The sequence below is a fragment of the Lonchura striata genome, chromosome 27 (genome assembly GCF_050655825.1).
Source record: "Lonchura striata isolate lonStrDom1 chromosome 27, ASM5065582v1, whole genome shotgun sequence".
In the NCBI taxonomy this organism is placed as follows: domain Eukaryota; kingdom Metazoa; phylum Chordata; class Aves; order Passeriformes; family Estrildidae; genus Lonchura; species Lonchura striata.
In genome coordinates, this window is record NC_140729.1 from 2988660 (window position 1) to 3011957 (window position 23298).

General features: G+C 56.0%; 4 protein-coding genes across 6 annotated transcripts; 2 read left to right on the forward strand and 2 right to left on the reverse strand.

Moving 5' to 3' along the window:
• The first annotated feature begins 1409 nt into the window (after positions 1 to 1409).
• Positions 1410 to 7021, forward strand: FKBP10 (FKBP prolyl isomerase 10). The gene is made up of 10 exons (XM_021532979.4): positions 1410 to 1644; positions 2888 to 3033; positions 3398 to 3587; positions 3862 to 4007; positions 4112 to 4301; positions 4543 to 4688; positions 4798 to 4987; positions 5280 to 5422; positions 5581 to 5744; positions 6002 to 7021. The coding sequence occupies exons 1-10, from the start codon at positions 1421 to 1423 to the stop codon at positions 6185 to 6187; spliced, it is 1725 nt and encodes a 574-aa protein (XP_021388654.2). The 5' UTR covers positions 1410 to 1420; the 3' UTR covers positions 6188 to 7021.
• A 1165-nt stretch (positions 7022 to 8186) lies between these two features.
• Positions 8187 to 12594, reverse strand: NT5C3B (5'-nucleotidase, cytosolic IIIB). The gene is made up of 9 exons (XM_085561984.1): positions 12544 to 12594; positions 11820 to 11918; positions 11320 to 11389; positions 10856 to 10902; positions 10327 to 10412; positions 10068 to 10139; positions 8863 to 9025; positions 8554 to 8754; positions 8187 to 8297 (listed from the first exon to the last, which is right to left on the reverse strand). The coding sequence occupies exons 1-9, from the start codon at positions 12592 to 12594 to the stop codon at positions 8187 to 8189; spliced, it is 900 nt and encodes a 299-aa protein (XP_085418110.1).
• KLHL10 (kelch like family member 10) lies at positions 12136 to 16557 on the forward strand. Of its 3 annotated transcripts, XM_031507046.3 has the most exons (5): positions 12136 to 13092; positions 13794 to 14280; positions 14374 to 14991; positions 15436 to 15585; positions 16092 to 16557. In XM_031507046.3, the coding sequence occupies exons 1-5, from the start codon at positions 12791 to 12793 to the stop codon at positions 16461 to 16463; spliced, it is 1929 nt and encodes a 642-aa protein (XP_031362906.2). In that variant the 5' UTR covers positions 12136 to 12790; the 3' UTR covers positions 16464 to 16557. The 3 variants fall into 3 exon arrangements, with proteins under 3 accessions (XP_031362906.2, XP_085418023.1, XP_085418024.1); XM_085561897.1 differs by having other exon boundaries at positions 12137 to 13092; positions 13794 to 14991; XM_085561898.1 differs by lacking the exon at positions 15436 to 15585 and having other exon boundaries at positions 12137 to 13092; positions 13794 to 14991.
• Positions 16558 to 16764: 207 nt separating this feature from the next.
• KLHL11 (kelch like family member 11) lies at positions 16765 to 22963 on the reverse strand. The gene is made up of 2 exons (XM_021532942.2): positions 22461 to 22963; positions 16765 to 22256 (listed from the first exon to the last, which is right to left on the reverse strand). Exons 1-2 carry the CDS (start codon positions 22961 to 22963, stop codon positions 20660 to 20662), a joined length of 2100 nt encoding a protein of 699 aa, XP_021388617.2. The 3' UTR covers positions 16765 to 20659.
• Positions 22964 to 23298: the final 335 nt, after the last annotated feature.

The following is a 23298-nucleotide window of genomic DNA, read 5'->3' on the forward strand; positions in this document are numbered from 1 at the left end:
CGGGGCGGGCCCGCAGGGTCTTAGCGCGGCTCCGCCGGCCCCGCGGGGCCGCATCGCCACGGACTGCGCGCCGCGGGGCGAGATGCTTCAGCAGCACCGTGCGCGGGCGGGCTCTCCGCGCCGGCGGTGCCCGGGCTGTCCCCGCCGCTGGCCGGTGCCAAGCCCGAGGCCACACGCGCTGTGCCGTGCCAGGCCTCGGCACGGCCGCACTGGCCCCGGCCCAAACCCAAAGCTTTGAGCTGGCTGGACGGTGGCACTGAGGGATGTCACAGCGCGGGGCAGGAGCCAGGACACCGCTGAGGTTTCTCCCTGCGGAGCAGAGGCTGCTGGCCGTGCCCAGCGCCACACACGGCCGTGGTGCCACCACCCCTGTCAGCACTCACTTGGCACAGTGAGGCCGTGCCCCCGCGCCCTCGGGAGAGCCACGAGTCCCCCCGGCTGCTCCGAGCAGTGCTGAAGGTGCTCGGGCCCGGTGTGGCGTGTGCTGGGGGCTGCAGAGCCCCCCGGGGCTGGGCTGGGGCGCTGCTTTGCTGCAGCGGTTGCTCTGTTGTTCTCACTGGTAGCACCGAGCCTCAGAGGAGCTGGGTTGGGATTTGGGTTTGGGTCCACAGCCCGTTGTTATTCCCACCTGGCACTCGCCAAAGGCTCCTGCCACGGGACTTGTTTCTTGCGGATGGATTTGGGGGAGTAGGGATCTGTGGGCAACGCCTCTGTGAGCATTTGAGGCTGTGTTCGTCTGGGAAGGACTTTGGGAGAATTTCACATTTTTGATCATCGCTATTCAGTAAAGGCTCTGCCAGCAGCAGACTTGATATTAAAACACTTAATTCCTTTTATTTACTCTCCCGAGCTGCTGAGACTGAGCAGCAGCATCTTGGGCCGGGTGGCAGCAGCAGAAGGAAGAAGAGAAGGAGGAGGAGGAGGCACAGCAGCGGGCAGGGCAGGGCCGGGCTGGGCCTGCAGCCGCACAGACACTTCCCAATACCTCCGTCAGTTTTTCTTCGGAGAAAAGAAAAAAAAAAAAAGAAAAAAAAAAAAGGAAGAAAAACGAGAGTAAATAATGAGAGGGGGAAGGAAAAAAAAAAGAGGAGATTAAAAAAATATGAAAGGGGGGAAAGAGGGAAGAAGAGAAATAAATAAAGGAGGGGGGAAAAACGAAGAGGAAAAACAAAAGAGGGAAGAAGAATAACCCCTCCCGCCGTGGATCGCTCTGTGCCGCGGTGTCAGTTCCCGGCGCGGGGGGAGCGCGGCGGGGCCCGGACACGTCTACAGAAATTCCAGGAGGGCCGGGCTGGGCGGGCGGAGGGGAAGGCTCGGGAAAGCCAAGGCAAGGGGCGTCCCGGGCAGGAAAGGGGCGTCCTGAACCCCCCGCCCTCCTCCTTCCCCAGCCGGGCCCTTCCGCCGCCTCAGCCCCAGCGCCATGGCCATGGCCCCGGGCAGCCGCCGCTGCCTCCTCCTCCTCCTCCTCCTCCTCCTCCTGAGCGTCCTGGGGGCCCCGGCGCTGGGCGACCCCGGCCCCTTAGAAGACGTGGTGATAGACAGATACTATATTCCCAAAATCTGCCTGCGGGAGGCGCAGATGGGGGATTTCATTCGCTACCACTACAATGGGACCTTTAAAGATGGCAAAAAGTTTGACTCCAGGTATCGCCCGCGGCTCTGTGCCGGCTGCATGCGGGGGGCAGTGCGGCGGGACCCTGCATGCCTCCCCCAGCCCCCAGCCCGCATGCCGGGCGGCTGCGGGGACCCCGCATCCCTCCCCCAGCCCCGGGGCAGGGGCAGCCGGGCCGGAGCAGGCGGCTGCCCGCGCCGCACATCGCCCGGTGCCCCGGCTTTGAACCGAGCAGGGCTTTCGGCGGCTGCTGCGGTACACGTGTCAGCCTGAAGCGAGCCCCCAGCCCAGGCTGCAGCCCCCCAGCCTGGGCTGCCCCGCCAGGTCCCGCAGGAGCTCCCAGCCCTGCAGGGAGCCTGCACCTCTGCCGCTCCGCAGAGCTGTGAGATAGCCCGCCCAGGGCAGGATTTGGCCCTAATTGGCACGCTCTGCACGCAGGAACACGTATCTGCATGTGCTGCATAGGCAGGAAAATGCTTAAAGCACTTTGAGACGTGGCAGCGGCAAAACCCCTCATTATACCAGAGGCTTTGCTCTTCTGGCCTCAGAGTTCCTTGGCCCCTCCATTGTCCCTGCTCTGCTCATGCTGGCTGGGAATGAGGGTTGGGGCAGCTCCTGCTTTGCAGCACCATGTGCAGGAAGGAGCATTGGGGACACAGAAATAACTGGAGCCATGTAGCAATCAAAATTTCCCAGGCAGGTGTTTTTTTTTGGAGCTCTGGAAAGCAAAGGGATTCACATTGTGATATGTCATATCTTTCTTGTGAGCATCAGTGGGAGAGAAATTAACTGCAGTGGGAGCCTGGGGACACCCACTGCTAAAAGAATTCTCTGTCAGGAGGACATCTGCTGCCCCAGTAGTTTCTTGGAGTATTTTAAGGTTTAAAAATAAAAACAAATTTGCAGTTTAAAAATGAGGCCAGGACATCGTCTTTCCTCATCACTGTGTAAAGCTCCAGTGTGCCATATACAAAATGATTTGGAAGCAGCAGGAAGCCCCAGAGCTGCTGGCCCCCAGTCCAGCTGAGTGGGTGAGATCTGGGGAGGGTGTGGATGGCTTCTGGGGGTGCCCCAAGGGCCAGCCCCCCTCCAGCAGCATGGGATTGAGCCCACCAGGATCCAGGTTTTTGAGCTATGGGCTCTGCCTACAACACAGGGACTCAGGCTGTGATGCGAGACCCGCACGCTGCCCCTCTGCCCTGCCCCACCAGCACTGGCAGCTTTGGGAGCTCCATCCTTTTTCTCAGCTCTGATGGGTCTGTCCCTTTGCCCCAGCTACGACCGAGGGGCCACGGTGGCCGGCGTGGTGGGCGTTGGGCGGCTGATCACAGGCATGGACCGGGGGCTGCAGGGCATGTGCGTCAACGAGCGGCGCCACCTCATCGTGCCACCCCACCTGGGCTACGGCAGCATCGGCGTGGGTAAGGGGCCCTGGCACGGGAGGGCTGAGGGAGCAAAGCCCCCAGGGCTGGCGTTAGCAGGGACAGGGCTCCAGAGCCCTCCTGGCACATGTGGTCTAAGGGTGGCTCCGTGGCCACGGCGAGTGGTGCTGAAGTGGGGCTTCCCTGGGAATGAGGGGTCCTGCCCCCAGCTGGACTGTGCTGAGCCAAGGGCCTGCATAAGGCTGGGCAGTTCCAGTGCAAAGAGCACAGGGGCTGCCATGGGACTCCAGCAGCTCTGAGCGGTGGTGGGTTCAGTGGAGGCTTCAGGGGGAAGAGCCCATGGCTGGCCTGGCTCAGTGTTGGTCCTGCTTAAGGTGCTCTGTCCTTGCTGCTGCCCCTCTAGCGGGGCTGATCCCCCCAGACGCCACCCTGTACTTCGATGTTGTCATGTTGGACATCTGGAACAAGAACGACAAGCTGCAGATCACCACCCTGTCCAAACCCGAGCGCTGCAACCGCACGGTGGAGAACTCGGATTTTGTGCGGTACCACTACAACGGCACACTGCTGGATGGGACCCCCTTTGACTCCAGGTATGGGTCACTGGGATGCACCCTGGCCTCAGGGCACGGGGCTGTGGGGCTGGGATGCACCCTCTGCCTCAACACTGGGCCTCTAGGGGTGGCTGGGACCCAGGGACACCAGCCTGGGCACACAGAGCAGCCTCACCCTGTCTTCCCTCCCTGCTCCCCAGCAGGGCTGGTGCAGCTCCATGACCCCCCAAACCAGCCTCTGGCTAAGTGCTGCTCTGGCTGGGGCTGCTGGTGTGGCCCCAGAGCCATCTCCACTCTCATTCTCCACCACCAGCTACAGCAAGGGCAGCACCTATGACACCTACGTGGGCACTGGGTGGCTGATCAAGGGCATGGACCAGGGTCTGCTGGGAATGTGCGCTGGGGAGAAGAGGAGCATCATCATCCCCCCGTTCCTGGCCTATGGGGAGAAGGGCTACGGTGAGCCAGGCACCACCCCATCCTGCCAGCCCCTTCCCTGCCAGCTCTGACCAGAGGCCCCTGGTGTAGGACCCTCCTTCAGGCTGACCCGTGTCCTCTCCCAGGGACGGTGATCCCACCGCAGGCATCGCTGGTGTTCAGCGTGCTGCTGGTGGATTTCCACAATCCCAAGGATGGTGTGTTTCTGGAGCACCTGGAGGTGCCGGAGTCCTGCAAGCGCCGGGCTGTGACCGGGGACTTTGTCCGCTACCACTACAACGGGACCCTCATGGATGGGACACTCTTTGACTCCAGGTGTGCAAGGAGGTGGCCGTGTAGGGAGAGCCCCTGATGTCCTCTCCTGCCCCACAGCTGCAAGGAAAGGCTGGAGAGGGGACAATGGGCATGCAATAGGCTAAAAAGAACAATATTTGTTTGTTGCATCTCTCAGAACAAAGTTTGGTTCCTGTGGAAGTAGGAGAGGCTGGGAGAAGGGGTGTGGGTTGGGCTGTAGGGGCTGAGGGGATTGATGGTGCTGGGGGTTCTCTTGCTGCAGTTACTCCCGCAATCAGACCTACAACACCTACATTGGGAAGGGCTACATCATCCCTGGCATGGATCAGGGGCTGCAGGGCGTCTGCGTGGGAGAGCACCGGCGAGTGGTCATCCCCCCACACCTGGCTTATGGGGAGAACGGTGCAGGTAAATGTGCAGAGGGCTCTGAGGGACATCCAGGGGTGTGGGAAGAAGCAGTGAAAGTCTTCACCGGCCTTGCAGCACTCCAGCAGCTCTCCTCATCTTCCTCTTCCAGGAGATAAAATTCCTGGCTCAGCCGTGCTTATCTTTGATGTCCACGTCATCGACTTCCACAACCCTGAGGACCCGGTGGAGATCCAGACCGTGTTCCGGCCCGAGGGCTGCAATGTCACCACCCGCAACCGGGACTTTGTGCGCTACCACTACAACTGCTCCCTGCTGGATGGCACCCGCCTCTTCTCCTCGTGCGTGCCCCAAGCGTGCCCGGCCTTCCTGGGGCCAAACCCTGGCTGGCACTGAGCTGGGGGTGGGCAGCACCAGGACAGCAACAAGCAGTGCTGGAGCATCAGCGCCAGGACGGGGCAGCGGGGAGGAGGGTTCAAGGGACACAGTGGGATGGACATGGCTGTGGAACTTCATGGCACACCAGGATGGAGGATGTGGGATTCTGGGCCATGGTGGGTTGGGATTTCAGGGCTGCCCACTAGATCTGAGGGACTTTTCTCACCTGCACTGTTTCCTCTGTGCCTCCTGCAGCCATGACTACGAGAAGCCCCAGGAGGTAACTCTGGGGGCCAACAAGGTGATCGAGGGGCTGAACAGTGGCCTCCTGGACATGTGTGCAGGGGAGAGGCGGGTGCTCATCGTCCCCCCACACCTGGGCCACGGGGAGAGCGGAGGTAGGGGAGCGGCAGCCAACGCGTGCAAAGCAAAGTGGTGGTTCAACCTTGCTGGGCCCTGCTGGGCTCCATCACCCCTCGCCCTGCCAGGGCTGTGGGGCTCAGGGCAGGGCTTTGCCTTGCTCCCCATGGTGCTGGAGCCTTTGCTGTGTTTCCAGCCCGGGGGGTACCTGGCAGCGCCGTGCTCCGCTTCGAGGTGGAGCTGATCTCCATGGAGGAGGGGGTTCCTGAGGGTTACCTCTTCATCTGGCATGGGGACCCACCTGCCAACCTGTACGAGCAGATGGACCTCAACAAGGACGGGGGCATCCCCGCTGAGGAGGTGAGTGGGTGCCAAATGGTTGGGTGCAGGAGGAAATGGGGACCTCACACTGGGCAGCAGCACTGGAAGGGCACTGCTGGCTCTGGGAGCCTGCAGAGCTGTGCAGGAAGAACACCACAGCTAAAGCATTGCTGCTGGCTGTGGGCAGTGTCCCCGAGGGCAGCCACTGTGCCCTGCCTGTCCTTGGCACAGGCTGTGGTCTCCCTGCCCTTGGCTGCGTGGAGCCAAGCAGCAGCTCTCCCCTCTCCCCTCTCCAGTTCTCCACCTTCATCAAGACCCAGGTGGCGGAGGGGAAAGGCCGCCTCATGCCCAGCTCCGACCCGGAGAAAGTCATTGCTGACATGTTCCGGAACCAGGACCGCAACCAGGACGGGAAGATCACACCCGACGAGCTGAAGCTGAAGTCGGACGAGGACCAGGAGAAGATTCATGAGGAGCTCTGAGGAGCAGTCCCCACAGTTCTGGAGACAGAACTCATCCTTGCCATGTCAGGGCTGGTCTCCCACCCCGGGAATCTGCCCCTGCCCCTCCCCAGTCCTGCAGGGGGACGGGTTTTGATTTTCACTTCTTATTAACTGAGGGTATTTTGATGTGTTCTGAGCAGGAAAACTCAGGCCCCAGTTAATAAACCCAGACAAGATGTCCCCTCCCCAAGCCCCTTCATCCTCCACCAGTGACTGCAGGTCCAGCTCCAGCCCCCTCACCTGTCTGTGCTGCAGGCAGGATGTAGGGGGGATCCCCCTCACCTCCACCTCATTTTGTAGTTTAGGGTTGGGGATTGGGTTTTTTATATACACACACTTAAAATTCTTTAGAGAGAAGAAAGAGAAGGCTTTTGTCCTGGTCCCTCCTCTGCTCCTGCTGCCATCCTCCCCGGGACAGGAGGCTGAAGAGGGCTCAGGTTCCCAGGGTGAACTCTGCAGACATCTGCCATTCCAAAATCTGGGCCCCCTGGAACTGTGGGACCTGGCAAACCCCTCATCAGCTGGGAGAAGGGAAACAGACCCTCATCCCCCAGCCCTCAGGGAGCAGCACTGTCCCCCTTCACACCCTCCCCACCTCCCAGCCCCCAGTGATTGAGACAAATCAGACCCATTTAATTTCACAGCCTTGGAGTGCTCAGGTCCTCCTGCTGGGACCAGCACAGCTCCCAAAACCTCTGCAGTCTGTCCTGGACAGGGACAGAAGGAATGCAGAAGCACAACAGTGCAGAGTGAACCCCTCAAACGGGGACTCTGCCTTGCACCAAATAAAGAATTCCTCCAGGTTTCCAAGGAGTTTGACTGTGTTTGGTTACTTTGCCATGAAACTTTCCCATGGGTTGGGGTAGCAGCACAGGGACCAGCTTCACCAGTGCCCAGGGGGATTCCAGGCTCCAACATCCACTGGGCCTGGCAGAAGAACCCAAAATTCCCACCTGTGATCCTAAAGCCAAGAGGGCTTTATGTCCAGCACCCAGTGAGGGTTTGGGGGGCTCTGGTGGGGAGTTGGGGAGCAGAGGCAGCTCCAGCCCCTCAGTGCTGGGTACCAACCATCCGTGACCCAGCTTTAGGCAGTTGTGTTTTTATTCCAAAACAGAACAAGTCTGCTCTTCCCAAAGTTCGAAATAACCAGAGGTTACACAGTAATAAAATGGTATTTTCCTATTGCTGCTCTGAGAGCCTGGGATCAGCCCAGAAATTAGTACACAAACATGGTCAGGTAAACACGTTTAAAACTCAAAATTCTGCCATTGGCCTCTCCTCCCCCATTCCCACCCCTCCTCCTCTGATGCCTGGCAGACAAACTTCTGGCTTTGGGCAGCAGCAGCAGCTGAGCTCCAGGGCTTTCAGGGACGGCTGGAAAAAGGTTTTTTTTCACAGTATGAACTGTACTGGTGCAAGAGGGATGGGTGAGCTGAGACACGAGGCCAGAGAGCTGCTGGTTTTCCTGGGGAATGGGGCTGGGTGGAGTGACGGCCAGCAGGGCCACACCAGCCCAGTGGCTACACTAGCACCAGAGTCAGCCCTGGAGCTTTGAAGCCCACAGAAAACAGGAGAAACTTGTTTTCTCAGCCAGGAACACAGTGACACATCTAAACTGGCTCTGTCCTCAGCCCACTGTAAACTACCTCCATTCCACCCTCGGCTGCTGAAGCAAGTACAGAACATCTCTGAAACACTGAATGGTTTGTTGTGGCCTCAGGAGGTGGCAGTGGGATGAAGTCTGAGCAGGATAGAGTGAGTCTGGGTGGGAAACTGCAGAGCCAGGCAGAGTTGGGGTAAAGGGGAAGGAGAAGCTTCCTCCACCTCACCTCTCCTGCTCCAGGGCTGGCCCAGGGCATTCGTGAGGTTGGGATGGAGCCCACCCAGTACCAGCAGCCCCCTCCAGCTCTGTCCTGGGAAGGACATTCCCTGCCCAGTGCCCAGTGTGTGGCTGGAGCTGGGACACCCTGTCCCCAGCTCACGTCTGGGTCAGGATGTACCGCAGAATCCCGTTCACCACGTCCAGCGTCTCGTCGCTCTCCAGCACAATGTCATAGGAGTCCAGGTACTTCCTCCTCCTCTCTTCCACCTGCCAGGACCACGAACAACCAACAGCTGAGCATCAGGATGACCAAAAAGGGGGTCAGTAACTACCCTGACCATTTCCCAGACACAGCAGGAGCTCAGCAGACACCCCCAGGTCCCTCTGCGCACCCCCCAGGAGCTCGTACAAATCTCTTATGTGCCCAAACCACTGGGACAGCCCACTGCCCGTCCCTGTTGGCCCTGGGCTTGGTAGCTGGGGAAGGCTGGGAGGGAAGCACTAAACTGCTCCTCTCACCCACCTTGTCATTGAGAAAGCCAATCTTGAGGATGTTCTCCACACTGGGAACACCGTCTGCCATTGTCAGGTCACCCATGGAGTCCCCCAGCAGGATGATGCTTGTCCTTGTGCTCAGCTGCTGGAAGTACCCTGTGCCCTGCAGCACGGTGTTGTTCTTGTTGTAGGTGTGGATGAGGGGTCCCTTGAAGTGCGTGAGGACTCCCTGAGCAGAGAGGCAGACAGCTCTTAACCCGATGGTGTCACTGTTAATCCTGCCCCAGCCCCACACCACTCCCCTCACACACCACACAGATGCAAGGCAAGAACTCACATCATCACTGAAGCCCATGTAGTTGGACACCACATTGACATTGGAGTAGAAGACATTGGCCTGACGGATAATCTCTTCCAGGATATCACCAACGCCAGCGGAGAAGATGAACAGGGGGACGTTGTTCTTATGCAGCTGATCAAAGAACTCCTTGAAGCCATCCCTGGAGCAGGAGTGTCCATTGCACAGGGCTGTGCTACAAGCCCCCAGCGTGGTGTCTGGTGCCCTGTGCTGGCAGCAGGCTCAGCCCAGCTCCTGCTCCTACCCACCACTTCCCAAACAGAAGCACACAGGTAATCTCTGCAAACAGCACGAGCTCTCTGGGGCACCAGCACACCCGTGGCCTTCCCTGTGCAGAACCCCGGAGCTCTGCGTGCTGCAGCTGGGTGGGTGCTTGTGGGAGCATGGAGCACTCCAGCCTTTTGCCTGGCATCTCCTGAGCACATCAGCTGCTGAGCAGGGGCACAGGGCACAGCCTGCCCACACACACCCATGCCAGTGGGAGATGTGCAACAGGTCGGATGATCAGAACCACCCGTGGCTGCCCCAGTCTGCCAGGACACAATTCCATGCAGAAGGGGAACCTGGGCTCATGAAAAGCCATTTCCTCCCTGAGCCTGGCAGCAGCCTGGCAGAGCCCAACTCCCTGAGCCAGCCTTAGGGCCACAGCTGCCAGATCAGCTCTAGCAGCAAGTTCTAGCACAACATTTTTGTGCTGTGGGTGAAATCTTCTGCTGAGACAAGGGCCTGCATAAGGCTTGGCAGTTCCAGTGCAAAGAACACGGCTCTGCTGGAAGCAGGGAGCTGCACACTGACCCTGCAAATGGGGAGCTGTGCCCAGCACCAGCCCCTCAGCTGCTCCTTGCCATGGCCCAAGAGAGGGGGAGTGGTTTCAGAGCAGGATGGGAGCAGCCTGCAACCAAGGAGAGAGCTCAGGCTGTGCCTCGTATTCTGACTTTGGTAGAACTCAGCCCCAGGGAGCGAGCAAGGGAGGCTGGCACTGGTCACATGGGGAGACCAGTGAGCAAAGCACTGGCTACATGGGCAGGAGAGAAGGGCAGTGGGCAGGCAAGCTGTACCTCAGCATCACATCCCTGTGCCCAAACCTCAGCATCACATCCCCCAGCCTGTACCTCAGCATCACATCCCTGTGCCCAAACCTCAGCATCACATCCCTGTGCCCATACCTGAGCATCGCTTCTGACTCTCTGACGATCTGGGCTATGTCACTTTTGTGAATCTTCTGCTGTACCAGCAACTCATGGGCCTTGGTCCACCTGTATTTGATGTGGGAAAGGCAGCAGTGGCAGAGCTGCCAGGCAGAGGCCCTCAGCAGTCCAAAATAACAACTAAACCTTGTGGGATCGCTGCCAAGCCCAGGGATGATTCAAACCTCATGTTCTGTAGTCCTCAGGGACAAGAGGTTGTCAGGACAAGGTCAAGATCACCACAAACAGCACTCACCACTCCACCATGAGGGGACGTTTCTCTTCCAGGGTCCGGTTGGGATCTATTTCAATGGGATAGTAATAGTGGAGTAGATCCTTCAGCTGGAGTGCCACACAGAGGGAAAAAGAACAAAGTGAACCTCAGGTCTGAAGAGACTAAACAAAACTAGCATTTCTGAAGTTCTCCAAAGCATTGCTCTTCCCAAACACAATCAAAACCTCTGAGCATACTCAATCAATTCTCTCTGAGCATATCTGGAACTTTCAGCAGCCTGGCTGGTCCTCACCTCACTCCAAATGCTGCAGGTACAGACAGCCTTCCCCTTCCTCCTCTTATCAAACTGAAACACCCACAGCTGCACATGCAAATTCGAGTTCCCTTTTTAACTTCTCTTCTATCACTGTTGGCTGAAATGCAGCCTGGACACTTTCTCACTCCATCCTGGCAGCCACCACAGCTGGGAGAGCTGTCTCAGCAGCCAGTGTGACCTTCTGATGATGGGTGACAGGTACAACAGCCACCAAGCCTCACACACAGCACCCACCTTCTTCTTGCCATCCTCACTGATAACACGGCTGGTATCAAGGATGTCTGCAAAGAAAATAAAATTGTGTAGCACAGAATCATAAATAGACTTTCTGCAGCAACTCCCCTGTGTCTCAGAGCTGGCTCTTCCTCATACAAGCTGTGGTGACACTGTGACCTGAGCACAGGCTCGCTGTGGGGTCCCAACGCAGTGACTCCCACTCTGAGCCCCTGGCTTGGCCAGGCAGCAGCCGTGGTGCCCGTGGGCAGTGGGATGAAGGCAGCCAGCCCAGGAGCTGGCTCCTGGCTCCTGCAGCAGGCAGTGGGCAGCTGGCACCAGGCAGTGAGGCCCAGACCTGCGTGGGGAAGGACAGGACAGAGCAGCCAGGCTTGGCAGAGGAGGACACAGGGGATGACAGGAACCACATCGTATACAAACACATCCAAACAGAACTAGCGACAGTAAAAACATCTTCCACTCACTGTGAGATGTGGGGCAGCGCCTGCCATTGCAACCAAACCTGCTCAGCGTCATGTCAAAGTCAGAAATGACCTGGAAGAGGGGAGAAAACCAAATCCCTGCGTGACCCAGTGCATTCTGCGCTGGCCAGAGGGAGCCCAAGGCGCTGCCACCTGTGAGAACGTGCACCCAGCACTATTAATCTCCCCCAAGCAGCGACAACGTGGCCGATCCTACCAGCCGCGGGGCAGATGATGTCCTCACCCTCCCACCCCGGAGCTCTTATCGGCACCGAATAGCGGCTTCACCCTGCCTGGGCGGAGCAGGGGCTGGCGCACGGTTAATGCTTCAGAACCGGGAGCCAAAGCGCCCGTGCGGAGGGAGCACCGGCCCCGAACTCCCTCTCCTCGGGGGTTTCTCCTTCTCCAGCCGCATCCCTCTCCGGAGGTGCTGGGAGGAGCCGGGCCGGGGACGGGAAGGGGCAGCGGGGGAAGGGCAGAGCTCGGGCGATGCGGGGCCGTACCTGCAGCCTGGCCACGCCGCGCTCCCGCAGAGCCTGGATGATGCCCCGCACACGCTCGGGCTGCCGGATCCGGACCGTGGCTTTCTCCAGCTCGGGCACCTGCAGGCAGAGACCGCGCTCGGTGCCGCCCCGGCTTCCCCCAGCTCCGGGGGCACCGGGACCTCCCGGGCCCGTCCGTGCCCGGGTCCCGCGGCGCCGCTCACCATCGCTCCGCTCCGCTCCGCTCGCTCGGGCCGCGCCGCGCGGGGCGGGACCGGAACGGGGCCCCGGGGCCGGGCGGGGCTCGGCGAGGGTTCCGGGGCCGCTGGGGCCGGAGAAGCGGAGAATCCGCCCGAGCTCCGCCCCGCACCCGCGGCAGCTCCGGGCGGCGGCTGCGGTTCCGTCGCGACGAGCCGGGAAGGCGAGATATAGTAAGAATTTTTTTTTTTTTAAATTAAATTTATTTTTTTTAACGGAACCACTCCGCAGCCCTGATAACACTGTGAAAGCGCTGAGCCGCAGAAAGCCCTCAAAGAACCATCCCCCAGCATTGCCAAAGCCACCACTCACCGATGTCCCTCCAGGGATGAGGATCCACCACTACTGCCCTCGGCTAAACAGGCCATTGGGGAAAAAAAAAATCCCAACATTTCCAATACACAACCTAAACCTCCCCTGGCACAAGGTCAGTGACAAAGCAGCAGGGACAGCGTGTGTGACAGCACCAACATAAACTGGACTGTACCTCAGCTTCCTCCTGGGCGAGGTGGCACAAGACACTTCGGCAGTGGTTCATGCCCACATCTGGGGGCTGTTACACCCCAGGGAAATATTACAGAAGGGTTGCCAGGGGATCGATCACACGGCTGGTTTTGCTTCAAGCAGCCATCAGCACGGTGCAGGTCCAGGACCCAGCATAACCCCGGCTGTAAGGGAAGCAAAGGCTGGGGGCAACCACAGAATGCTGGGCCTGGGTCACCCCTGCATCTGTGATGTCATTATGGGGCACAATCCAGAACCAGCAAGGGGGTTCAGTGCTGGATGTTTGGGGACAACACCAGAGTGCTCCACACACCTCAGCAAGGTCCACTGCCTCTGGCTCCAACGTGCGGGATAGCTTGGCACCTACCAAATATTCATGCTCCAACATGCAGAGGAAGATGAGTGATAGGAGTTGCAGCATCTCCAATGAACTCCGCCTGGAAGGGAGATTCTGTGATGTGATCATCTGTGTAGATGGGGTAGAATTCAAGGCTCACAAGCTCATCCTCTCTTGCTGTAGTATCTACTTCAGGTCAGTAGTTGAAACACAAGGAGATGGGGACAAACAGTATGCCCTGATTGAGGTCACCACACCTCAGCACTTCTTCAGGACTTCTACCTGCCCTGAATCTCTCACCAAGTGATTCCCCATAGTCCTCACATCTCCCTGAACCCCAGGATTAATCCACGTATCAGTGGCTCTTGGCAGTGGTGTTGGAGGAGCACCAGACACAGAGCCTGGCCAGCCCGGCCCAGCTTGTGCACACCCCGTGACTCTCTGGGGGTCAAAATCAAATGTTGGTGCTACACTGGGTTGAGGCAACCCCACCCCAGTGTCAGTCTGCGCTGGGGGATGAATGGACTGAGCAGCCTTGGGGAGAAGGACTTGGGGTGCTGGTGGGTGAGAGGCTGAACATGCCCTGGCTGTGTGCACTGGCTCCCAGAAACCCCCCCATTGTCCTGGGCTCATCCCCACAGCATGGGCAGCAGGCAATGGGGGAATTCTGCCCCTCTGCTCCTCTCGGGTGAAACCCCCTGCACTGCTGCCTCCAGCTCTGGTATGCTCCAGAGGCTCTGTCTTCTTTTTCAAACAACCAGCAAGTAAAACATTAATCAATAAACCATGGAGCCTCCCAGAATGCCTGCTACCAGTGCCAAAACTGGTGCCCTGGAGGCAGGGAGAGCACAGGGGATTCAGGGGCAGGGTTTAACACAGCAACACCATGTTTTCAGGACTCTGTTTACCAACTGGGACAGCGCAGACAAGATGGTCTATCAAATCCCTGGCATTTCAGCTGAAATGATGGGTCTCATCATCAATTATGCCTACACCAGGACAGTACCGATCACAGAGGACAACGTTCAGAGTTTGCTGGCTGCAGCAGATCAGTTCAATGTCATGGGCATCGTCAGCCTGTGCTGTGAGTTCCTCAGTTCCAGGCTGTGCTTTGAGAATTGCATTGGCATTTGCAGACTCACTGACTATTACCACTGCCCCGACCTGCGCGCAGCTGCCTGCGTGTACATCCTGCATCACTTCGAGGAGGTGTCCCAGGTGTCCGAGGAGTTCCTAGACCTCTCTGCCGAGGAGCTGGCACACATCATTGAGAAGGACGAGCTTAACGTGCGGCGAGAAGAAGCCGTGTTTGAGGCTGTGCTGAGGTGGATTGCTCATGACCCGCAGAACAGGAGGCAGCACATCGCCTGCTTGCTCAGCAAGGTGGGTGCAGAGCAGCTTTGGAGCTGTCCCCAAAGGCTACCGAGGGGGAAACCATCAGTATTAGTACTCCAACCTCCTCCTTGCCTGTTTCAGGTTCGACTGGCACTCCTACAATCTGATTACTTCATGAACAACGTCAAAGCTCACGAGTACGTGAAAGACAATGCCAACTGCAAACATCTCATCATCAGTGCACTGTCCGAAATTTATGACCTGAACTCCTACGGCCAGAGTTCCTCAGTCAATGCCAACCCTCTGACACGGCCGCGCCTGCCCTACGCCATCCTCTTCGCCATCGGGGGCTGGAGCGGGGGCGGCGCGACCAGCGCCATCGAGACGTACGATGGCCGCACTGACAAGTGGCTGAACATCCCCTGGGAGCAGGAGAGCCCTGTTGCCTATCATGGCTCAGCTTATTTGAAAGGCCACGTCTACGTTATCGGTGGATTCGATGGCACAGATTATTTCAACATTGTCAAACGGTTTGATCCGCTCCAGAAGACGTGGCAGCAGGTAGCACCCATGCACTCACGGCGCTGCTATGTCAGCGTCACCGTTGTGGACAACTTCATCTATGCCATGGGAGGGTTTGATGGGTACATGCGGCTCAACACAGCAGAGCGGTATGACCCAGACACCAACCAGTGGACCCTGATCACCCCCATGCACGAGCAGAGGAGCGATGCCAGTGCAACCACGCTGAATGGAAAGGTAAACTAACTCCAGCTAAGTGAAGTTGGGGTTGCAGCATGAAGAAAGTTCACATAAACCTTCACTACATTCGTAACACTTAAATTCATAACAGTTCACTAAATCCTGGAGCTACAGATATAAAGCAGCCTGCCTGGTGTGGCAGAGATAAGACCAGGAGTACAAAAACTCTTTGAGATCTATTACTGACCTGGTGTCCAACAGCCCTTTTCCTGGTGTAATACCAGGCCTGTCTGCTTCATGCAGCTTGGAAAATCAAGAGTCAAAATCTTGCTGGCATCAACTCTTTGCACTGCTGCTACTTTGAACCCAGGATAACGAGACCATTCCCATTTTAAAACAAAACATCCCAAAAATCCTGCTACACCATTCATTTTCTCTTCCACATTTCCTCACAAAGGTCTAACCACCCCATTCACACTTTCCCACCTCTCCTGTCCCCAGGTGTACATCTGTGGTGGGTTTGATGGCGATCAGTGCCTCAGCTCAGCTGAAGTGTTCAACCCCACCACAAACCAGTGGTCCCTGATCGCTCCAATGAGCAGCAGGAGAAGTGGAGTTGGGGTGATGGCATACGGGAACCAGGTGTATGCGGTAAGGTCCAACACCACCCAGCACTGCAGTCCTTTGGGTGGCTGCAGTTCCCAGACCTCCAGGGTGGCCATGTGTTTATGCGAGGTTTAGGGAAGTCAGAACCAGAACGGTTGATGCACTTCCTGAGAGTGTTATCACCCATTACACGCTTTTGAGTATGAAAATGGTGTTTGGCAATGTTTTAAGCAGCTGCAGCAAAGAACATAATTTCTGCTGCTGCCAGCAGCACAGAGCAGGGACTTGGGCCTGTTCATCCATTGTTTATCCTCTCCACGGACTGCATCCAACCTCTGGAGAGCTGTCAAAATTGACAGCTGCATAAAGTGCTTTGGAAAGCTCCTCGGAGAGCAGGGAGCAATAAACAAGAGCCATGTTTGGAGATCTCATGCTCTCCACCATGCTCAGAATGCAGCCAGGGAGGCAGGAGCAGTTCCCATCTCACTGTGCGTGCCAGGATCTGCCTGAGGAAAGGCCCCTCTCAAGCTCTGTCCTTTTGGCATTCACAGGTTGGAGGGTTTGATGGGAACAGCCGGCTCCAGAGCGTGGAAGCGTACAACCCCATCGCCAACGCCTGGCACGCCGTGCCCTCCATGCTAAATCCACGCAGCAACTTTGGCATTGAGGTGATGGACGGCCTGTTGTTCGTGGTGGGGGGCTTCAATGGGTTCAGCACCACCGTTGCCACCGAGTGCTACGAGGAGGACACCAACGAGTGGTACGATGCCCACAGCATGGGCATCACCCGCAGTGCCGTCAGCTGCTGCGTGGTGCCGGGACTCTCCAATGTCATGGAATACATTGCCAGGCAACACTACTACCAACACAGCTCCTCCATGGATATCTTGTTCACCAGCTCAACTCGGAGCTCGCCGTTGTAAATAGTCCCCCTTAGCTAGGAGTGTTGTGATCAGCCATCACTGGATGCTTGTGTAAATAGTTCTGCGTATCTAATAAAGTCTTCTGAGCATCCCATCACTGGATGCCTGAGTAAATAGCTCTCTTTAGGTAACCAAGTCCCCATGCCAGCAAGGGAGAATGTTCTCTTGTTCTAAAATAGAAAGAATTGTAACAGGCTAAAAGGATCATTAGGATTTCAAATTTTCACTCAACAGCACTAACCAGCATGAGTATCAGCCACACCCTATACATCAAATTAAAAAAATCAAAAGCACAACAGAATGCTAGAGAAATAAAAGGTTTATTTTCATTAATTCACCTCTTACAATAAACTTTAGTACAGTGTATTTAAGGTCAAGAACAAGACAGCAGGATCTGTTTTAAAGGGCCTATGACACACACTACTTTACCTCACAGGTAAGGACAGGAGTGCTGCTCCCTGGGAAACTGCTGTCCCTCTGTTATTATGCCAGGAGAGCAGAGCTGCTGCAACCCACAGTGACATGGACCCACGAGGAGAATCTGACTATTAATTATCATCAAACAGCTCGTTAGTTCCACACTCTACATTCATATTAGTAACAGGGTTAGATCCTTAAGAGCACCTGTTTTATCAGATTTCACCCAAGACTGTCAAACAGGAGATGTTCCCCAGCCTAAGGTGGACAGAGCTGAAAATAAACCCAAGCCCCAAACCACTTTCTTTACACTTGCTTTTCAAAGCCCATTGGATGTTACAACATCCTGTTACAAGGCTGTATTAGGAATATAAAAATTTCTAATTCCTTGGGACTGGGTTTGTTGTCAGCCACCAGGGGATTCCACAACACACAAGATGAGCCAAGAGTTTGGATTTTAATATTTACTGTAATGGAGAAAAATGTCATTGCCATAGTCAATCAGAATGCTGGGTACAGTTCACAGCACATGTAACATTGGGCTGTTTGCTTCACACTGGAATGGACTCCCACTATGTGCAAGGGAGTCATTAAACACACAACCCCTGGCCACTAATGGAGTATCCAGGTAGTTATAAAATATTATGTATACATATGGCCCCTGGGAGTTACTAAAGTGACCACTAGCACCTGGTAGGTGACACTGGTACTTTGAGCAAAAAGCCAATACATGACACGTGTTTGGTGGCAGGTTTTAGGACAGGTGCAGAGGTGTGACTGTCCTAAGGAGAAGGAAAACTCCTCCCAACATCCTTCTCCCTCAGTGAGGCCAGCAGTCAGCCTTCTCACCCTTACTGAACACAAACTGGGATACTGCTGACAGCTGACCTGCCTCTAGAAAAACACAGGAGGAACTCCCAGGCTTTTGTTTATGGGATCATTTGATAAACACCCAGCAAGCTATGGTGGTCAAGGGCACAAGAAATTGTTATGGATTCACAGGCTTGTAGGCTAAACTGCAGCCAGAGCCATGAATGCAACTCTCCCAACACCTCACGTGATGCAATGGATCATTTGATCTATAGTCACAAACCACATCAGTGCCACTGGTCCCCTGGGATTCAAGGCTAAAAAACCCCAACTGCTTAAAACTACCCCTGAACTGGCAGAAAAACATTAAGAGCAGCCCATGCTGCTGCCAGGCCCCTGCCCAGAGCACATGGAGGGACAGCAGGGCACACACAGCATGCAGCTGGCACACACGGGTTACCTGTCCAGGGATGGGGCTGGGCTCACACTGCCTCTCAGGGGAGTGCCCTTAGTAAAGGCCACAGCTTGTCCATCAGCCCAAAGTCCTCCTGGGAAGTACAATATCAATCTTGCTTAGAAAAAGCAAGGCTGCAAGGTTTGTTCTCACCTCTTTGTTGCACAGTGCCATGCATTAAATATTCAGCTCCTATTCCAGAATCATCTTGGTGCTTCTCCCTACAAATTGTCTCTATTTGATGACAGACTACAAGAGAGCTTGGAGAGAGCTGTGGTGGTGACCTACCACTCTCCAACTGCCTGTTAAATCCCTCCAGCTGATTCAGCAGGGTGGAGGACATGAACTCCTCTCTGTTGCTTTGGTGCAAAGTCTGGGAGAGCATCTTAAAATCAGCTCCCACAAATTGCTGTTACATCGATGGATTCAGCACCAGAGGCATTTGCACTTTATCACAAACTGCTGCAGAAGCAGCAATTCTGCCCCTACTCCAGCCAGACCTGAAAGAGTCCATGGGCAAGACTCCATGGATCAAACCCCAGCTTACAAGCCTGCAGCAGCTCTTTGAGAACAATCACCTGCAAACATCACTTTAAACTCACCTATTTCCTCTCGCATGAAGCCAGTAGCACAGACTTCACCTGCCCCAACAACCAAACAGGCAAAGAAAATAAAACATGGTTACCACAGAGGAGTAAACCAAGATAAACTGTTCAGAATTTCAAGTTTGGTAGTTTTTTTAACTAAGGCTGGAGACTCTCTCACAAACAGACAAGTTGTTGATATCAAAGTGGCCCACAAAGTGAACCACAAAGTGGAGCATTAAGGGACATACACATCAGAGAAACCTTTACACACTGAGTGGTGGAAAGACTTACCCCAAGTTTCAGATATGATCTGGGCTGCCTGTTGAACTGGAAAAGGAGAATGAGCAGCTCAGGGAGCAAAACAATTAAGACCAAAACAAACCCCAGACTGGTTAAAAGTTTTTTGTAAAGAAGTCACTGACATCAAAACCATCAGCAAATCATCAACGAACCAAGAACAGTAACAGATTTTCCAGAAAGGTTTTGTCTACACAAATTTTGTAATACCCAGGTTACTCCTCCCATTCCCTTCCCTAAGATCCTGAGTTAAGACTGCATGGAAAAACCTGGAACATTCAAAAGAAGGGAAGGATGGGGAGAAAAGGAGGTAGGAAGTATGCACTGAAAAGTGTTGGTAAATGAAAGGGTCCTGGAGCTTCTTGGACTGGGGAGAAGGAGTGTTCAGTGGGACAGAGATGGGGGGATACTCCAAAGAGACTATCCCACATTCTGTTCCCTGGGAGTGCAGCAGGAAGCATGCAGAGCCAACCAGGGCACTTGCATGTACAGCCACCTCAAAATGCCAAAAGGTGTTTAAATGAGCTTAAATCTCACCCCCGCAGCAAGTGGGAAAATTCAGATAGTTGGAGACTCTGAAAGCCCAGCTCTCCCCCCTGCAGGAGCACACGTGCCAGCTTGGTACAAAGCTGCAGCACAGCTGCTGGGAGTCCCCTGGGACAGCACAGGAGGGCAAAGACTTCTGATTGTCAGAGAGAGGCTGGGAACAGCAGGGGCTCTTTCATCACTTTTCACTAGAATTAAAACGTGCAACATTTGAGAAAAGACCTACGAGTAGCTCAGGTTTCACTATACTCCCATGAAATAACCCCACTCTCACTGATGCACTCTGACAGAACTGAACAACCAGTGTGGGTGGGTGGCTCACTGCCGGGTGTCACTCCGTCATTCAGGCTCTTGACCCAAGTTCTTAAGTTTGAGTCAGACTCAAACCTGCAAATACACCTGAAAAAAAATCCACTGCCTCAAGCTCTCTTTTAGCAAGTGTCTTGTGTCCAACCAATCATCCATTTATAAACAAACTCTGCAGCCTCTCTACAACACAAAAATACAAAATATTTAATACACATAGAAACATCCTGAAGTAATTTCATAAAGAAAGATTGTGCTTTTGTTTCATACAGAACTATTGCACTTGCCTCCAGCTTGGGAAAGCCAAGTACACCAACACCAATCCTGTGAAGTTTAGTCACTGAGGAGAGAGAATCAAAGGAATGTCAAGAGATAAGTGCAAATGAAACAGGTGCTTTCAAGCACACACAAATGTAACCACTAAATTATTAAGAGAGAGATCTTTGATTTTCCAAGTAGAACTGTTAGAGACTGACTCTACAGAAATCCTTGGAACCAAAGATCTGAGGAAAGAAGTAACAGGCTTAATGCTCCCAGAGACATTTCACAGCCCGATACAGGCTACAGCTTTTCCCTGGGTATCATTAAGGAATACTGTTGGATTCATGGAGTGTCTCAATTCCCACCCACCTTCAACTTCTGAGCTTCTGAATTTTCAGTACACAACAGATGCTGGTTTTATGCATCAGATCAAATCCACACCCTCGTGTCTTATAAAGACACATCAAGCCTAACAATGGGGTTATTTCCTAGGCTCATCAGGAGTGACACTGCAGAGCCTAGCACTCGATCTGGGAGCGCGGCATCCTCCGTAAGCTCAGGGAGTATCGGTGTATCTCCTGCATCTGCCTTTCCTGCATTTGCCTAATTCTATCTTTTTGCCACATGAGATTCTGTGGCATGGGGTACCTCTGTGTTCCCTGCAGGCACCTGAAGGGGATTCTCACATGGCAAGCAGTGGCTCTGCAGCGGGGCTGTGGCATTGGGGGCAGGAGCATCCAGCGCTTCCGCTCGGCGCAGTAGCGATAGGCCTCCTTCCTGTACTGCTTGTCAATGTCATCGCTGTTCTTCCACCCCCCAATGATAAACACGTCATCTTTGTAGTAACAAATAGCTGCTCCTTCAATGCTCAGGACCTCGGGGGGCAAGGATTCCAGGATTTCATCTGAGGCCCTGCTGGAGATCTTTCCCTTGGCCTCCTCGTTGTCTATGGGGTAACTCTTGGGGCAGCACGATGCCGTGTGGTAGAAGTTGGTGCTGGCAACAGACATCTGGAAAGAGCAGTAGTTGTCGATGAGGGGCAGGGACTCCACGTCCTGCCACTGCCTGGTTTCAGCATCATATCTGATAATAACAGCCCTCAGCCCGTCCTCGCTGTCACTGTCAACCGGGGTGCGGGCGGCCACATACACATACCGGTCCTCCACGGAGACAGCTTTGACATCCCGCAGGATCTTTGGTGCCGACTCCAGGTTCAGCCATTTGTCCTGCTCAGGATTATAAATGGCCACATCTTTAAAGCCTGGACTGAAATTGCCGTGCCCTCCAATACTGTACAAGTTGCCTTTCACTTCAGTAAGGCCAAAGGAATGCTTCCTGGTGATTAGGTTTGAAACCTGCTCCCAGATATTTCTGTTTGGATTGTACCTTTCCACGGTCTTGGCAAACCCCGGTTCCATGGAGCCAGCCACATACACGTAGGACTCTGTCACGGCCACGGCATGCCCGTCCAGGTGGTTGTGGATGTGAGGCAGGTTGACCCACCTGTCCTCGTCGATGAAGTAGCCCACGCACTCGCTGAGGTAGTCGCCGCCCTCGGACACGCCACCGATGACCATGATGACGTCCATGTTCTGGCCGAAGCGCGGCAGCAGCGCGGCGGGACAGGCGGAATGCTGCAGGTTCCCGGACTGCAGGATCTCAGAGCGCAGGGCATGGCTCTCCACGGCCTCGGACACCAACTTCACACAGGCCTCGTTGCTCGACACCAGCCGCTCGGATTTGACGTGGCGAGTCAGGTATGTGGGTTTCATCTGAGACAATCTTAGCAGCTTAAAGAGATCTTCAAAGTACCTCTCTCTTTCCTCAGGACTTTTCTGAACCCACTTCAAAACAGTCTCAAAGAGGATTTCTTCAGAGTCCACCGTGATCTCCGAGTCTGAGAGCCAGTCCCGGACAAGGTGAAATGGCAAAGTGTAGAACTCCTCATCTTGGATGACTTTGTGGAAGTTTCTCCTGATCATATCCTGTGCTTTGAGGGCCAGCTGATTTAGGGAATACATGTGGGCCAAGCTGTGAACCGCTACACAGTTGGAGAGGTTCAGTTTCTTCTTAAGAAACTCTCCACAGAAGTCTTTCAACCGGGTGAGCAGAAACCTGCAGGACAAATAAGGAAGTTATACATCCCTGGAGGTGTTCCAGGCCAGCTCGGATGGAGCTTGGAGCAACCTGGGATAGTGGAAGGTGTCCCTGCCCACGGCAGGGGGTGGAAAGGGATTAACTACTAAGGTCCCAAACCAGTCTGTGATCCTCTGGTGCTGTGACCCGGTCCCCGCCATCCCCCGCCGGGGCCGCACTTACCTGTCGGCCATCTCCAGCACCTCATGGACGTTGCCGGGGCTCACGCGGATGGTGCCGGTGTACATGAAACCGATAACGGCCTCCACCGTGTCGGGGTCGGGGCCGCCCTCCGAGCTCCACTTCTGCAGCTCCACGCGACCCGAGCGCGACTCCGCGAACCCCCCCGAGAGCAGCGGCGTGAAGTATTCGGTGGCGGCGGCCAGCACGGACCGGTGCGCCCGGTACTCGCGGGCGATGCCCGTGCCGCCGAAAGCCAGCGTGATGTCGCAGTACAGGCCGTGGCGGCGCTGCTCGTTCTGCCGCCAGGCCAGGTCGGAGCAGTGCGCCGGGCACCCAAACTCCTCCGCCTCAGCCTCCCCGTCCGCCGCGCTGCCCCGCGGGGCCCCGCGATCCGCCTCGGCCGCCGGCGGGCCAGGACCGGGCCCGGGCCCGGGGCCGGGGCCGGGGCTGGGGCCGGGCTGCGGCTGCGGACAGGCCGCGGCCGCCGCCATCTTGTCCGACATGGCGGGCGGGGCGCGGCGCCGCCCCCTGGCGGAGAGCCGGCGCCGCTGCAGGGCGATGGCGGCGGCGTGAGGGGAGCCGCGGCCAGCGCAGCGCCCGCGCCCCGCCGGGACCCCGCGGCCGCTCGGGCCGGCACCCCACGAGAGCCCGCCTCCCCTCAACTCGGCACCGCCGTGCGTCCACATCCGCTCAGCGCGGGAGCGCCCGGCTCCTCCCAGGACACCGCGCCCCTCAGCCCGGAGCCCGCGGGGCTTGCCCCTGTCCCCGTCCCCTCAGGCCGGAGCCGCCGGGCCCCGCGTCCGCCCCGCTCCCGTCCCGAGGGGTCCCGGTGCTTCCG